Raw genomic sequence first — 15,203 nt, 5'->3', positions numbered from 1 at the left:
ACCCCACTACATTATGTGTGCTAATTGTAATGCCCATTTCCCATTATCCCTCCCTTCCCACCCATCGTCCCCAGTCCCTTTCCCTTTGGTAACTGTTAGTCCATTTTTGGGTTCTGTGAGTCTGCTGCTGTTTTGTTCCTTTGGTTTTTGCTTTGTTCTTTCTTATACTCCACAGATGAGTGAAATCATTTGATACTTGTCTTTCTCTGCCTGGCTTATTTCACTGAGCATAATACCCTCTAGCTCCATCCATGTTGTTGCGAATTGTAGGATCTGTTTTTTTCTTATGGCTGCGTAATATTCCATTGTGTATATGTACCACATCTTCTTTATCCATTCATCTACTGATGGACACTTAGGTTGCTTCCATTTCTTGGCTATTGTAAATAGTGCTGCAATAAACATAGGGGTGCATATGTCTTTTTCAAACTGGACTTCTGCATTGTTAGGGTAAATTCCTAGGTCAAATGGTATTTCTATTTTGAGCTATTTGAGGAACCTCCATACTGCTTTCCACGATGTTTGAACTAACTTACATTCCCTTCAGCAGCATAGGAGGTTTCTTTCTCCTCAACCTCACCAACATTTGTTGTTGTTTGCCTTTTGAATGGTGGACATCCTTACTGGTGTGAGGTGATATCTTATTGTGGATTTAATTTGCATTTCTCTGATGATTAGCATGTGGAGAATCTTTTCATGTGCTTGTTGGCTATCTGAATTTCTTCTTTGGAGAAGTGTCTGTTCATATCCTCTGTTCATTTTTTAATTGGGTTATTTGCTTTTTGGAGGTGCATGAGCTCTTTATATATTTTGGATGTCAACCCCTTATCAGGTATGTCATTTATGAATATATTCTCCCATACTGTAGGATGCCTTTTTGTTCTATTGGTGGTGTCCTTTGCTGTACAGAAGCTTTTTAGTTTGATAGTCCCACTTTTTCATTTTTGCTTTTGTTTCCCTTGCCTGTGGAGATATGTTCATGAAGTTGCTCATGTTTATGTCCAAGAGATTTTTGCCTATGTTTTTTCTAAGAGTTTTATGGTTTTATGACTTACATTTAGGTCTCTGATCCATTTTGAGTTTACTTTTGTGTATGGAGTTAGGCAGTATTCCAATTTCATTCTCTTATATGTAGCTGTCCAGTTTTGCCAACACCAGCTGTTGGAGAGGCTCTTTTCCCTATTGTATGTCCATGGCTCCTTTATTATATAATAATTGTCCATATATGTTTGGGTTTATATCTGGGCTTTTTGTTCTGTTCCACTGGTCTATGGGTCTGTTCTTGTGCCAGTACCAAATTGTCTTGATTACTGTGACTTTGTAGTAGAGCTTGAAGTTCGCAAGCGAGATGCCCCCTGCTTTATTCTTCCTTCTCAGGATTGCTTTGGCTATTCGGTGTCTTTTGTGATTCCTTATGAATTTTAGAACTATTTGTTCCAGTTCATTGAAGAATGCTGCCGGTATTTTGATAGGGATTGCATTGAATTTGTAGATTGCTTTTGGCAGGATGGCCATTTTGACTATACTAATTTTGTCTATACAAGAGCATGGGATGAATTTCCATTTATTAGTGTCCTCTTTAATTTCTCTTAAGAGTATCTTGTAGTTTCAGGGTATATCACTTCCTTGGTTAGGTTTATTTCTAGGTATTTTATTCTTTTTGATGCAATTGTGAATGGAATTGTTTTCCTGATTTCTCTTTCTGCTAGTTCATCATTAGTGTATAGGAAGGCAACAGATTTCTGTGTGTTAATTTTGTATCCTGCAACTTTGCTGAATTCACATATTAAGTTCTAGTAGTTTGGGAGTGGATTCTTTAGGGTTTTTTATGTATAGTATCATGTCATCTGCAGTGAGTTTGCTTCTTCTTTACCAGTCTGGATGCCTTTTATTTCTGTGTTGTCTGATTGCCGTGGCTAGGACCTCCAGAACTATGTTAAATAAAAGTGGAGAGAGTGGGCATCTTTGTCTTGTTCCTGATCTTAATTAAAGGAAAGGCTTTCAGTTTCTCACTGTTAAAGTGATGTTGGCTGTAGTTTTGTCATATATGGCCTTTATTATGTTGAGGTACTTGCCTTCTATAGCCATTTTGTTGAAAGTTTTTATCATGAATGGATGTTGAATTTTGTCGAATGGTTTTTGAGCATCCTTGGAGATGATCATGTTGTTTTTGTTCTTCTTTTTGTTGATGTGGACTATGTTGAAGGATTTTCGAATGTTGTACCATCCTTGCATCCCTGAGATGAATCCCACTTGATCATGGTGTATGATCCTCTTGATGTATTTTTGAAATTGGTTTGCTAGTCTTTTTCGACCCAGAGTTTTCATTTTATCTTTAGAGATTTTCCTAATACCTCATAATTCTAGAGACTAATAGCCCAAGAACACTAACTGAAAAGCACATTGATGGCTGCCTACCTATCCATTTCCTGTTTCCTAATAATAGTGGTTTATTAAGGTATAATCCCCGATAAAATAGGGAATCTTGATTAATTTAACAGTCCTTCGCTGATATGCAGAGGGCTATGTGGCATTGGCCTAACCAGACAGGGGAGAAAGACATAGCTGATTACCACTGGTAGTCATCTTATGACCGCACAAGGACCCAGTCTGAAGAGAAGCTGACACTGAGGATGACAGGAAGAACTATGAACAGAGCATTGGACCTTGATGCCATTACTGAGCTGTCAATTTAAAAATGCCTGGAATCACCCTGAATGCTTGTTAAATAATACATTTCCTTATTGTTAAGCCAGTATGAGTTCATTTTACAATTACTTAATAGCATTTGCTTTGTAAATGATTCAGTAGAACATCATATTTAACCTACAAAAAAAAAAATTTACTGACGTTTTATTGTCATGTACTTTATCCTTGAGGGCAAATAACATTTTATTGCATATTGCTTTATATAGATTCTAAATCTGGGGTTACTTTGTACCAGCCTTTTTTACATGTTCATGGCCCTTAGAAAACCCTAAGTCTTATATATGTTTCTTTATTCTGCATATCTTGCTTGAATTATTCATTAACAGGCTGTTAAAACTGCTTTTACCTTTCAGAAAGACTAGGCATTTTGGTAACATTCCTCCAATCCAGCACCCCACATAGCCTCCCAGTGGCTCACATGGACTTAATAGTAACCACTGCCTTTCCCACAAGCTTAACATACCTTCTGACAACAAAAGTAGATGTGTTTCTTTTCTTGTTTGAGAACCCCTAATCTTAAGTGGTTATCCACAAAGCTGCTGCCTGTTTGGCAAATGCCTCTATGCCTCAACTTACTTGGAGACAGAAAGAACTGGACCCAGGCCTGGTTATAAGCCTTAGCTACCATCAGTTTTCTTGGAGCTGTTATTCTGTTGGCTCTGTCTTCTACAATTCTATACTTAAGAGTTTCACAAAAGAGAAAATATTTTGAACATATTAAATAATTGATAAAATTATTTTCAAGGGAAGAATACATTTCCTTCAAAGGCCATCAGTTATGTCAAGGGGGAAATGAAAAGGCGAGGATTTAAGGGGTACCTCTAATAATTTAACTATTTAAAAGTACAGCATATAAACTGACTTCAGAACCCACGCAGCTCATCTAAAGAAACTCGTTATACCTTAGAAATGTGATATACGACACTGTTCAACGTCAACACATTTAAGAGTTCAAACTATGAAAAAGTATAAAAGAATACAAATATTTCTGTCAAAGTTTAATGTTATATTTTGATTAAACTGAAGATTATTCATAATCTGAGTAAATATACTTAGCTTTAAGCTTATACATTTTAAACGAGAGGCAAGGCACACCACATTTTTTATTCTGCATGGTTAATGTACAAAATATCCCCACTTCCCTTGATAAACAGTATCATATCTAAAACACACTTTGATGAACACTGAATATTAAAACATGCACCACACAAGTGGACTGGGTAAAGTGAACACAAATACATATTCCTCAGCTTTTCAATATTCTAAGGATATTATCACAGCATTGATAATATGAAGGAACATGTTTGAGTCTACTTTTAAATTCAAAGTTCTTCTGGTTGTGCTCCAGTGAGGGGCCGTAGAGGTGAAAACGTAATCAGATTACCACCAAAGGAAATGTGTCTGGCATATTCTTGATGTCTTCTCTCCACCCGAGTGAACGTATTACTGAAGTTTAGGCTTGGCTATAGAATAAATTCAGAGAAATCACTGAAGTCTCACCAATTCAGTCTTCAACATTACAAGTTAATAGTGGATTAATTAATAACAAATAATATTTTGTACATAACAACTAAATTATTAATAACATAATGATTATGCTACCTTCCAGTGGCTCTAGTTTTAAATATACATGTTTTTTTAAGTAAAAAGATATGTTAGGAATATATGCCATAAATGGTGATAAGTAATATATAAATGGACTTCAGCAGCATATGCAAGATGAATAAAACTAAGGCTCTACCTTAAGCCACTTATGCAGATTTCACAAATCCTAATCCACATAACTGTACTTAATAGGCCTTTTACTAGTATGATACTACTGGGATTCTTTTCTTTGTTCTCCCTCAAGTCCTACTTAAGGTTCAAATGATGCTACAGAGCAAGTAATAATTTGGATCTAAAATAGATTAAGTGGACTTATTTTTTTTAAAAATCAAAATACTAAATACTAATATTTATGGAAGTACAGAAGACTTCACAGGGAGACTAAATTATAAGGTACTAAGATTTATCAACCAGATATTGTATTAGGTAGCTGTGAAGAACTTTTAAACAGTACTAATATATCAAAACCAGAATATTATGATTCATTAATTTCCAGATTTACTTAAGATACCATATATTATCAAAACCAATCATTCAGAGTTGAGATCTAGAAATAGGAAGAAATCAGGTTTACATAAATTGGCCTTAAAGGCCCTAACCCTCTAGGTTTCAGCCTATGATTAAAGAAGGGTAAGACCAATTAAGAACAGATCATGGGTCACAGTAACACACTTCAGGCTACTGAAACAGGGCAGCTCAGAAACCTGAATGCAAAGAAGACATTTTTGAAAGATAATGAAAGCCAACGTATGCAGAAGTCCTTGAGGAATTAGTGGTTTGAGGAAGCCAAACATTTGCCAGGCTTCATGAGGTTAATAAATACTGTTGCTGTTTGATCCTACATTTCCCTTAATGGATTTCTTATATTCTGAGATCAAAGATTATCAAACCCAAGCCATTCCCTGACCCATTTTAGCAGCTGGCCCTAGAAAATTACAAGGTGAGGCTGTAAGCCAGAGTTGTTGGTCCTGGCTACACATTAGAATCTCTGATGAAGGTCCTACTCTAGATCACTGAAACAAAAATATCTGGGATATGGCTGAAAACCAATGTTGTAAGTACCTAGGAGACAAGAGAGCACGATTTCTCTCATGCCACAGTGCCAACATGAATGAATATGAATCAGGCAGCTCTGATTAAAGAGAAATTTATAGTTAATAAGGCAAATAGATTTTAGAAATATACATAATATACTTAATCACACTCTTAATAAGAGATTAAATGTGTGCAGGGTCTGCATTGTGCACCTGTGCCTGTATGTAAATTAACATGGGAGAGACGAGAGCTTATACAGCAAGGCTTCACAGAAGGGCTAATGCCTGAACTAGATTTAGAGACAAGAGGTCACCAAAAATAAAGGCCAAGGAGCTTCCACATAAAATAGCAGGACATATATATAGTAATCTAAAAGAATTAGAATAAAATAACCAATGATGAAGGTAGGGTAGATATTATCTCCCCAACTATGCTTCAACATAGTTGCCTCAACTATGCTTCAACAGAAACCTTGCCTCATCTTTTTGCATCACTGAGAAAAACCTAACGTAATCCAAGCTACAAATTAGATATTAAAGTATTTGAACAGTCTGTCATAACAAATTTAATATGTAAATCAAATAGGGAAATAAAATGGTAGAACATATTTTATATAAACATGAAAGTTTTCCCCATTTTGAGAAAAATAAGTTTCAGAGTAAAAAAGCAGTGAAAAGATGTAAATTTACACTTTGCACACAAATTGAAAAGTGAGTAATGATCATTTTATAAAATAAATCTAAAATATGAAGGAACTTTCCAAATTAAGTTTGAAACTTACTGAATCAAGAAGATGGCATTCAGTAGTGACACTTTTATTATCAAATGGTACTGAAAAACAAAAAACAGTAATTTTTAACTTTTTGAAGAATATTCTTGCAGTCAAAGGTCGTTAGAAATGGACAAAGCCTTGAAAGAGGAAAAGTTTCAAGTATCAAATGCTAACACAAAAATATAGGTCATCTTACACTATAACATTTTTTTAAATGTAAATTTCTTAGTAAAATTCTCATCCTCAATTTCAATATAAGAAGAGTTTTCTAAGCCACAGTAATCAAGACCATTTGGTACTGGCACAAGAACAGACCCATAGACCAGTGGAACGGAATAGAGAGACCAGATATTAACCCAAGCATATATGGTCAATTAATATACAATAAAGGAGCCATGGATATACAATAGGGAAATGACAGTCTCTCCAACAGCCGGTGTTGGCAAAACTGGACAGCTACATGTAAGAGAATGAAACTGGATTACTGTCCCATACACAAAAGTAAATTCGAAATGGATCAAAGACCTGAATGTGAGTCATGAAACCATAAAACTCTTAGAAGAAAATATAGGCAAAACTCTCTTGAATATAAACATGAGCAACTTCATGAAAATATCTCCACAGGCAAGGGAAATAAAAGCAGAAATGAACAAGTGGAACTATATCAAACTAAAAATCTTCTGTACAACAAAGGACACCATTAGTAGAACAAAAAGGTATCCTACAGTATGGGAGAATATATTCATAAATGACATATCCAATAAAGGGCTGACATCCAAAATATACAAACAACTCATGAACCTCAACAAACAAAAAACAAATAACCCAATTAAAAAATGGGCAGAGGAGCTGAACAGACACTTCTCCAAAGAAGAAATTCAGATGGCCAACAGGCACATGAAAAGATGCTCCACATGCTAATCATCAGAGAACTGCAAATTAAAACCACAATGAGATATCACCTCACTCCAGTTAGGATGGCCACCATCCAAGGCAACAACAAATGTTGGCGAGGCTGTGAAGAAAGGGGAACCCTCCTACACTGCTGGTGGGAATGTAAATTAGTTCAGCAATTGTGGAAAGCAGATGGATTTTCCTCAAAAAACTCAAAGTAGAAATACCATTTGACTCAGGAATTCCACTCCTAGAAATTTACCCTAAGAATGCAGAAGTCCAGTTTGAAAGACATATGCACCCCTATGTTTATCACAGCACTATTTACAATAGCCAAGAAATGGAAGCAACCTAAGTGTCCATCAGTAGATGAATGGATAAAGAGGTGTGGTACATATACACAGTGGAATATTACTCAGCCATAAGAAGAAAACAAATCCTACCATTTACAACAACATGGATGAAGCTAGATGGTATTATGCTCGGTGAAATAAGCCAGGCAGAGAAAGACAAGTACCAAATGATTTCACTCATCTGTGGAGTATAAGAACAAAGTCAGAACTGAAGGAACAAAACAGCAGCAGACTCACAGAACCCAAGAATGGACTAACAGTTACCAAAGGGAAAGGGACTGGGGAGGATGGGTGGGAAGAGAGGGAGAAGGGGACTAAGGGGTATTATGATTAGCACACATAATGTGGGGGGGCGGGGCACGGGGAAGGCAGTATAGCAGAGAGAAGACAAGTAGTGATTCTATAGCATCTTACTACGCTGATGGACAGTGACTGTAATGGGGTATGTGGTGGGGACTTGATAATGGGGGGAATCTAGTAACCACAGTGTTGCTCATGTACCTTTGTATTAATGATACCAAAAAAAAAAAAGAGTCTTCTACAAACAAATCTCATGCTCATGATATTAAAGGAACCCATTGAGCTTCTGGGTGAGTGAATGTGTAGAGATTTGCAGAGAACAAGGAAGCTCTGCACCCTTTCCCGATACTTTGCCTTATGCGTCTCTTTCATCTGGCCATTCTGAGTTACATCCTTTTATAATAAAACCAGCATCTACTACCTTTTTTTTTTAAAAAGAGAAGGTACCCAAAAAATGCTAGATGAAGAACATTGCTGGAAAAGTCTGGCCAAGGCTATAACGTTTATTTTGCCCTAGGCCCCAGTTACAACAGCACCATAGGGTAGCAGATGGAAATAGTAGTTGAAATTATCACTTGTTATAATGGAAATACAAGGGCCATTTCCTATTGCAGAAAAGTAAGTAGGAATAGGAAAGAAAAATAGGGCATTTTGAAGAAAGGTATGAGGATATGTTAAAGAGGGGGAGAACTAAAGAAATTTCTGGGAATTTTTCTAATTCTGAATCTTCATAGACAATGAAGGAGCCAAATAATTAGGTCTAACTTAAAATGCTACTTATATCCAACATGGATTAATATCTGTTGGTGATTTTTAATAGGTCTGATTCAAAAGGTTTCGGGTGTAGAGTGGAGTATTAGAACACAAATGAATTCTCACAAATTATTTACTGTGAGTGTCCACTTTTTCAACCTTCATTCTTAGATACTGGTACCCAGAATTATTTCTGATAATCTATAATTAGTCCAAGTTCATTTATTTAACAAAGCCTCATTTTAATGTATTAAAAAGACCTCACCTGACTGAGAAATTATAGTTTCTTCTTCCTGTGAGATATTTTGTGATGGTATATTTTTTTCAGGGCTGTTCATCAGAACATCCTGTGCTGTAAATGAAGAATTTAATTCCATTCCTTCCACAGCATCTGAAATTTCTTCCTTTTTGTTAGCAGTAATATCCTCTGCCACTTCAGCAGCAAGTAGATGCAAACTCATTTTACTGGGTAAACAACCAATCTCAAAGTTTATCTTACATGCATTCTAGAAGTAAAAATGTTTATTACATTTAATTACCCAAAATTGAAACAAATTGAAGTCTTATTGCTATTAAAAACAAGAAAAACTGAAAGATGACATCTGAACACAGGCTAAAGAACACTAAATTTTACTCTCTTGCTTCTTGAACAATCATTCAGATAATATTGTAGCAATAGTATGATTGAAGTAGTTTCTCAGCAAGTATCTATACTCCAGTTCAGAGACTGGCGAACATTCTTTATGAAGGGCCAGAGAGTAAATACTTTAGGTTTGTGAGCTACACAGTAATATTAAAATACAAGTATTTTAGGCTTGGTGAGTCATAGAGTCTCTGCCACAAGTACTTAACTAATCTACTGTTGATTGCAAAAGCAGCCAGATATAATATATAGACAAATGAGTGTGGCTGTATTACAGTAATACTTTATTTTTAAAAATAATCTTGATGTGAGTTGAAGAATACAAAATGGCATTTTGGTCTCAAGCAAGCCAAAGGCCTTTGAAATAAGAATGATCATTTTATGTGACTGACTGAAATTTCCAGTGGGAATTCTGGAGGTGGTTTATGGAGTTACTGTATATAACGTCATAAACAGATAATATATTGGGCTACATACTACACTGGAATAGGACTTACATGATTTACTTCGATTACATCTTGTGATAAAGAACACTGAGCATCTTCTACTATGGTGTTCCTGAAAAAAAAAAAAAAAAGCAGCAGTGTAGTCAGATAATTAAATGTATTGTTACTTTTTGAATCTATCCTTTATGCATCAAAGATGGAGCCTAGCCCAAGGTCAGGCCTGATCTAAATAGATTGGTTTTGGACTACAGTTACTGCAGAAGGGCCTTACAAACTAAATGCATTTTTCCCACAAAGCTCAGAAGCCTGGTACCATGCTGGTCAGTCCACTAGAAATCTTTTGAACCTCAGCCAAATCAAAGATATATACTATGGAAAGATTAGGATAAAGCTGACTTCTGGTGGGTTAAGCAACAACTCAATTATTTACATGTTAGTTATAGCATAAATTCTAATCTTGAATCTTGAAGTTCTTAACTTGTATTTTATTTAAAATATGTCTCAATGTCTTGCAAGTCATTAAAAAAAAATCCTATTTTCCTAGTTTTCAGTTTCATTTTGCCTTCATTGCACAAAGTTGTTTATAAGATTTTCTTTCAGGACTGTTACTGGGAATTAAGTAAAAAAATTTTAAAGAATTCTTGTGATATCACTTAAATACAATTATGGATCTTCTTAGCATGAGATTATAAATAAACTGCATGATATACAAAGTAACTTGCATTTAAAAAATGACAATATATTGGTATTTTATAATCCACATATTTCTAAAACTTCTTAAACATTTTAGTCTCCACAAATGCTAAATACACTTTGGCTTATACTAAAACTTAGAAAATCTAAAAGTTGTTTCATGAAATATTTAAGAATAAAAACTTTCATTTGTTTCCCTTATTTCATTTCATAGGGTGTTTTCTTTCTTTCTTTCTTTTTGACAGCCTTCATTTGTTGCAATGGCTGAGCATTCAGTGCTGACCCATCTGCAGAATAACAATAAATCCAGTAGTCTTCTCTTGGCTCCAGACTGTAATCTTCTGTCTTACTTACTTTGATGTATCTTTTCTCCTATCAGATGTCTGTACATTTATGTCCCATGTGCAAGGACTACCAGGGTAATTTTGGTGCATTTGTGCAGAGGCAGTACTGTGTAGCAGAGGCAATGCAGGTGGCATCCAGTTTCACCAATTATAAGCTGAATTTGGGTAAGTTAACAAACTTTTCAAGTTTTTCCACCTGAAAAATGGGGGTCTAGTACCTCACAGGGTTGTTCTGAGGATTAAACGAGATAATACATGTTCAGAACCTAGAACCGTTGCTGGCCCATAATAATTATTCAGTGCAAATTAGCTCCCCCATTTCTATTCTGCCATCTGCCCAGGCAGCAGTCTCAATGTACTTTCTTTCCATCAAGGCCAGTACAAAAGTGCCACCTCTCAATGACCCTGTGAGGAGGGTGGCATTCGCACTGCTGTTTTGCAGATGATGAAATGGAAGCTCAGTGAATTAATTAAGCTTGTCCCAAAGTTTCCTAGCTAGTATGTCATACAGAGGGTTTTGGGCTCAGATCTGTCAAGTACCAAAGCTGCAGTCTGTTTAGCACCAAAGGACACTATGTTGCTTAGTTTGGCAGAATTAATTTCCTTTGCCCATCTGCATATGACCATTTACCATTATGAAATCTTAAGCCCTATTTTCCTCTTTTATGAAATAGAAGAATTTTGTAAACATGTACATATATATGTTACAGGGTTATTGTGAAATTTAATTAAGATATATCTCTTGCATATTTTATCAGGTTAACAAGCTGAAATGGTATTTAATGTTAGCATCTGTTAAACTCTTAATAATAACATATGAAAGAAATACCTTCTTCCAGGAATATTTGAAAGCAAAGTCTTCTTATCAACCTGTTCACTTTCAGTACACTGAGGATCAGGATTCTGTGGTGACATAATTTGTCTTAGAGGGCCTATCTCAGCCCTGCTCTCAGACACAGCTTTGCTGACAGACTTAGGTGTTCTAAATGTTTGAGAAAGATGTTCAGAAGAGACAGAGAGTCCTAGAAGATGAAAGAAATCATCTCAGTACCAAAAAGTTCTTTCATTTACTTTTCATTATAACTAGGAAGACAGAGCAAGTTCTTTCTATTCCCACACCAACTTGCCTTTCTCCAGTAAAATGATGTTTGTTAAAGTAGAATGCCCAGGATTTTCAGTTAAAGATAGTATTGAACACATACATTAGACTCTGCTTCTTCTTGACATCCTACTACCATTGGCAGTAAAGGAGATACTCTTTAAAGGCAGAATGCCATGAGGACAATGCATCCTTTTCTTTAACTCAGTGGTTGAAATATAATTTTCAAAGACAAAGGGACCTAAAGAAGTGACAAATAAAACTAGAAAATTTTGGAAGCTGTAATGTAGATGTGTGAGGCGGAATATTACTTAGTAGATCCAAGAAAACAAATGTTAATCCACAAGTCAGAAAAGATGAGAATCAACCCAATTTATAACACAGCACCCCTGAAAGAACTGGTAGCCTCAAGTATCCCTGGAAGCACAGACGACAATAGAGACAAAAACAGGAACATTGGTTCCAAGTCAGTTTAAACAATAATTAGAGCCCAGACTCCCTTTCTTATTCTGCACAGCCAGCCAACTGTCAATATCCCCCTCCCCATCACCAAATTCAGAAAACTAGAAGCTTATTTACTGTAAAAGGTGTAACAGAGGGTTCTCTGGTTTAGGAGATATCAGGTAAGGCTAAGAGATGGAAAAAAAGGGATTAAGTGAGTTTTTACAAAATATCTACACCTTGTTTAGAGAGAGGGTTGTAATCAACTTAAGACCCCAAGACTCCTTTAAGAATTTAAAGAGGTTACCTCTAGGGTATGACAATGGGATGAGGGGGGCTTTGTGAGGGATTTCTGTTTTATAGCAATCCCCATATAAACTATGGGCTCTAGAACTTGATTTTTAGGAGATCAATTTTGGCCATAAGCCTTAATCTCCCTAGGCATAAATGCCAAGTTTGGTATGTGAAAAAATAGACAGTGATAAGCTCATAGTCATGCAAACCACTAGGATCCTTGGAAAGTAAGTAGCAAGGACCCACATTATTGGCAGTGAGGCAATTCTTGGGTATCCAGGCAGTGCAACTGCCTGGAGCAAAGGAAATAAACCCAAACTACACCAGGAGTGATACCTAAATTGACAGGGAGGTCATGATAAACTTGAAGTGATAAATTTAAATTTTAATGTAAATATTAGATAGCAGTTCATTTATTTTCAGAAAACTTCCTAGCAGACACAGTTAAATAATAAGGAAAAAACATCCCTTCAGCTGATTAGTACTTGAAGAGGACTCAGCCCCCTTTCTCCTTAAAAAATAATCATCTAGCACTTAAAGCACTGACAGAAGCATCTGCCAAGATTTAAGAAACAGAGTACCTCAACTATGGCCTCTCATTATAGGCTTGTAAATAATTGCAATCTAATGAAACTTCAATCTAATAATGATGGTCTATGAAAAATAGCTAAGGAAAAATACAACCAGAACTAGAAAGTCATAAGGATGGTTTCCTTAATAATATGGTAATATCTTGGTATGGTATCGGGGTTAACTCCACTTACCATAATGAGCATTTAGTACTGTATATAATTATCGAATCACTATGTTGTACATCTGAAACCAATGTAATATTATATATCAACTAACTTCATTCCAATTAAAAAAAAAACAATGGTTTCCTGAAGTATTAAAAGCTGGTTTTACTGTAATATTTTAAAATTAGGCAATTAATTTCCTGTGCTTCAAAAAGATCTGAGCAAAAATTTTAATACAAATGAAAATTAAGCCAACTCCCCCCACTTCCATAAGCTTCATTTTAAAACACAGCCAGAGATGTGTGATAGTTTGATGTCTGTTTGCTTTGCACCTTAAATTCGAAACTAACTTCTAACTAACCTGAAGAAAATCACCTAACTTCTCATGTTTCCTTACCTTTTGGGATCTTGGGACCTACATCACAGGACTGTGCAGTTAAGCGGTAATAACAAAGAGCGAAATCACTTAGAAAATATAAAAGCAATCTTAGAAGATAATGTAACGGTAAGTAATTTAATCATCCAAACAATGTGATCTGAGTGTGTTTGTGAGCACTTAGCTCTATTTTTCAGAAATCACAGAGAACATATACCCTTTCGTGTGAACACTATTTTCCATTTCTCCTACATGCTCCCATCCAACCCAATTATTTCTCTTAAGTAGCTGTAGCAGAGAAACTAACCTGAGAATGATTTAACAGGACTTTCAACTCTGAAAAATCCAGCATCAAACACTATTTTATCAACTTCCTTTGGCATTACAGAGGCTGCTGCCTCGGCATGTTCTCCCTGCTTAATTCTTTCTCTCATTGCACTTTTTATGGCAGCTAGACGATTTCTAGCTGCAATTCTTCCATCATCGTCCTGTTTGGGTTTACTTGCTATACCTGAGACAACTTTTTTCTGCAAAGAGAAATTATGACATTTATTAAAGTCACTCATTACCATCTTAGAAAGAGAAAGAAAGCCTACATAAAATATTTAACACATTCATCATATACTTATCAAGTTCCTAGTATGTGTTAAAAATGCTGGCGGTCAAACAGTAAAAGACAAAGTTCCTGCCCTCAAGGAGTGCACAGCTCAATGGAAGAGCTAGATAAAGGCATTAAGAAGAATCTCAGAGATAAATTCAGAGGGCTGTAAGAGAACACAGAACACTTCAATCCATCTTTAGGGGCATTAAGAAAAGCTTACAAGAAGTGCCACTTAAGCTGAAATCAGTTAGGCTAAAAGATAGGGTGAGTAAAGGGTTCAACAGAGTGAACAGGATGATTGCAAAGCCAAAAATGAATGAAAACATGGAGGAGTTGGAGAGAGGTTAACAACAGATACATTATAAAATCCCTTGCATGTAACCATTTTAAGGAGCTACATTTATACAGAGGGTAAAGCAATAGACCTTACTGATGATTTTTTTTAACCAGGACATTTAACATTATCAATTTGTGTTTTGGAAAGGTCACTCTGGCTATAGCCTGGAAAATGGATTGGAGGGTTACAAGCCAATTAGAAAGGCAACAACTGCAGTGATACTGGGAAAAGATGATAGTAGTTAGGTCAAGGAGAAAAAAATGGAAAAAAGCATTCAGATTCAAAAGATATTTAAAAGGTAGAATTTAGAGGACTCAGGTGATCTTTTGGATATGTGTGGGTGGAGATAGTGAAACAGAAAAGACAGAACAGGTTTTTTATCATGGACACCTGGTGGGATGACAATACCATTCTCTGAGACAGGGAAACATCAATGTGTGTGGAGATGATTTTAGTTTGGGATTGATTTTAAGGTATACTGAGTGAGAATGTACAGAACTAGAGGTTAGCAGTTTAATTGTGGTTTGAAATACAGACTTGGGAATCACTGGGTGGTTAAGATTGCACAGGAAGAATAGGGAAGGAGAGAAAAGAGCTGAGGTAGGAATTTAAGTATTACAAATATTTAAGAGATAAATGGAAAAACAGAAACTTGTCAATATGACTGAAGAATGGGAACAGAGGTAGGAGGAAAATCAGCACAACATAATTTCAAGAAAGAGGGTGTAGACAGTATTTAATACTGCAGAGGGACTAGATTTTATAACAAAG

At 35.8% G+C, this 15,203-nt stretch overlaps 1 protein-coding gene across 2 annotated transcripts in view; it reads right to left on the bottom strand.

Moving 5' to 3' along the window:
* Positions 1-3,792: 3,792 nt before the first annotated feature.
* Positions 3,793-15,203, bottom strand: part of DLGAP5 (DLG associated protein 5) — a 33,229-nt gene continuing 21,818 nt past the window's right edge. Inside the window, exons 14-19 of one of the 2 annotated variants that reach the window (XM_036918510.2) lie at positions 13,802-14,021; positions 11,377-11,569; positions 9,562-9,622; positions 8,687-8,927; positions 6,131-6,180; positions 3,793-4,172 (exon numbers count right to left, since the gene is read on the bottom strand). In XM_036918510.2, the coding sequence (XP_036774405.2) occupies positions 4,032-4,172; positions 6,131-6,180; positions 8,687-8,927; positions 9,562-9,622; positions 11,377-11,569; positions 13,802-14,021 (906 nt within the window). In that variant the 3' untranslated portion in view covers positions 3,793-4,031. The remainder of the gene's footprint in view (positions 4,173-6,130; positions 6,181-8,686; positions 8,928-9,561; positions 9,623-11,376; positions 11,570-13,801; positions 14,022-15,203) is intronic. The other variant, XM_036918515.2, reaches the window with a different exon arrangement.

The sequence above is a fragment of the Manis pentadactyla genome, chromosome 11 (genome assembly GCF_030020395.1).
Source record: "Manis pentadactyla isolate mManPen7 chromosome 11, mManPen7.hap1, whole genome shotgun sequence".
Taxonomy (NCBI): domain Eukaryota; kingdom Metazoa; phylum Chordata; class Mammalia; order Pholidota; family Manidae; genus Manis; species Manis pentadactyla.
The sequence above is the reverse complement of the archived record's forward strand: the minus strand, read 5'-3'. Positions and strand labels throughout refer to the sequence as shown.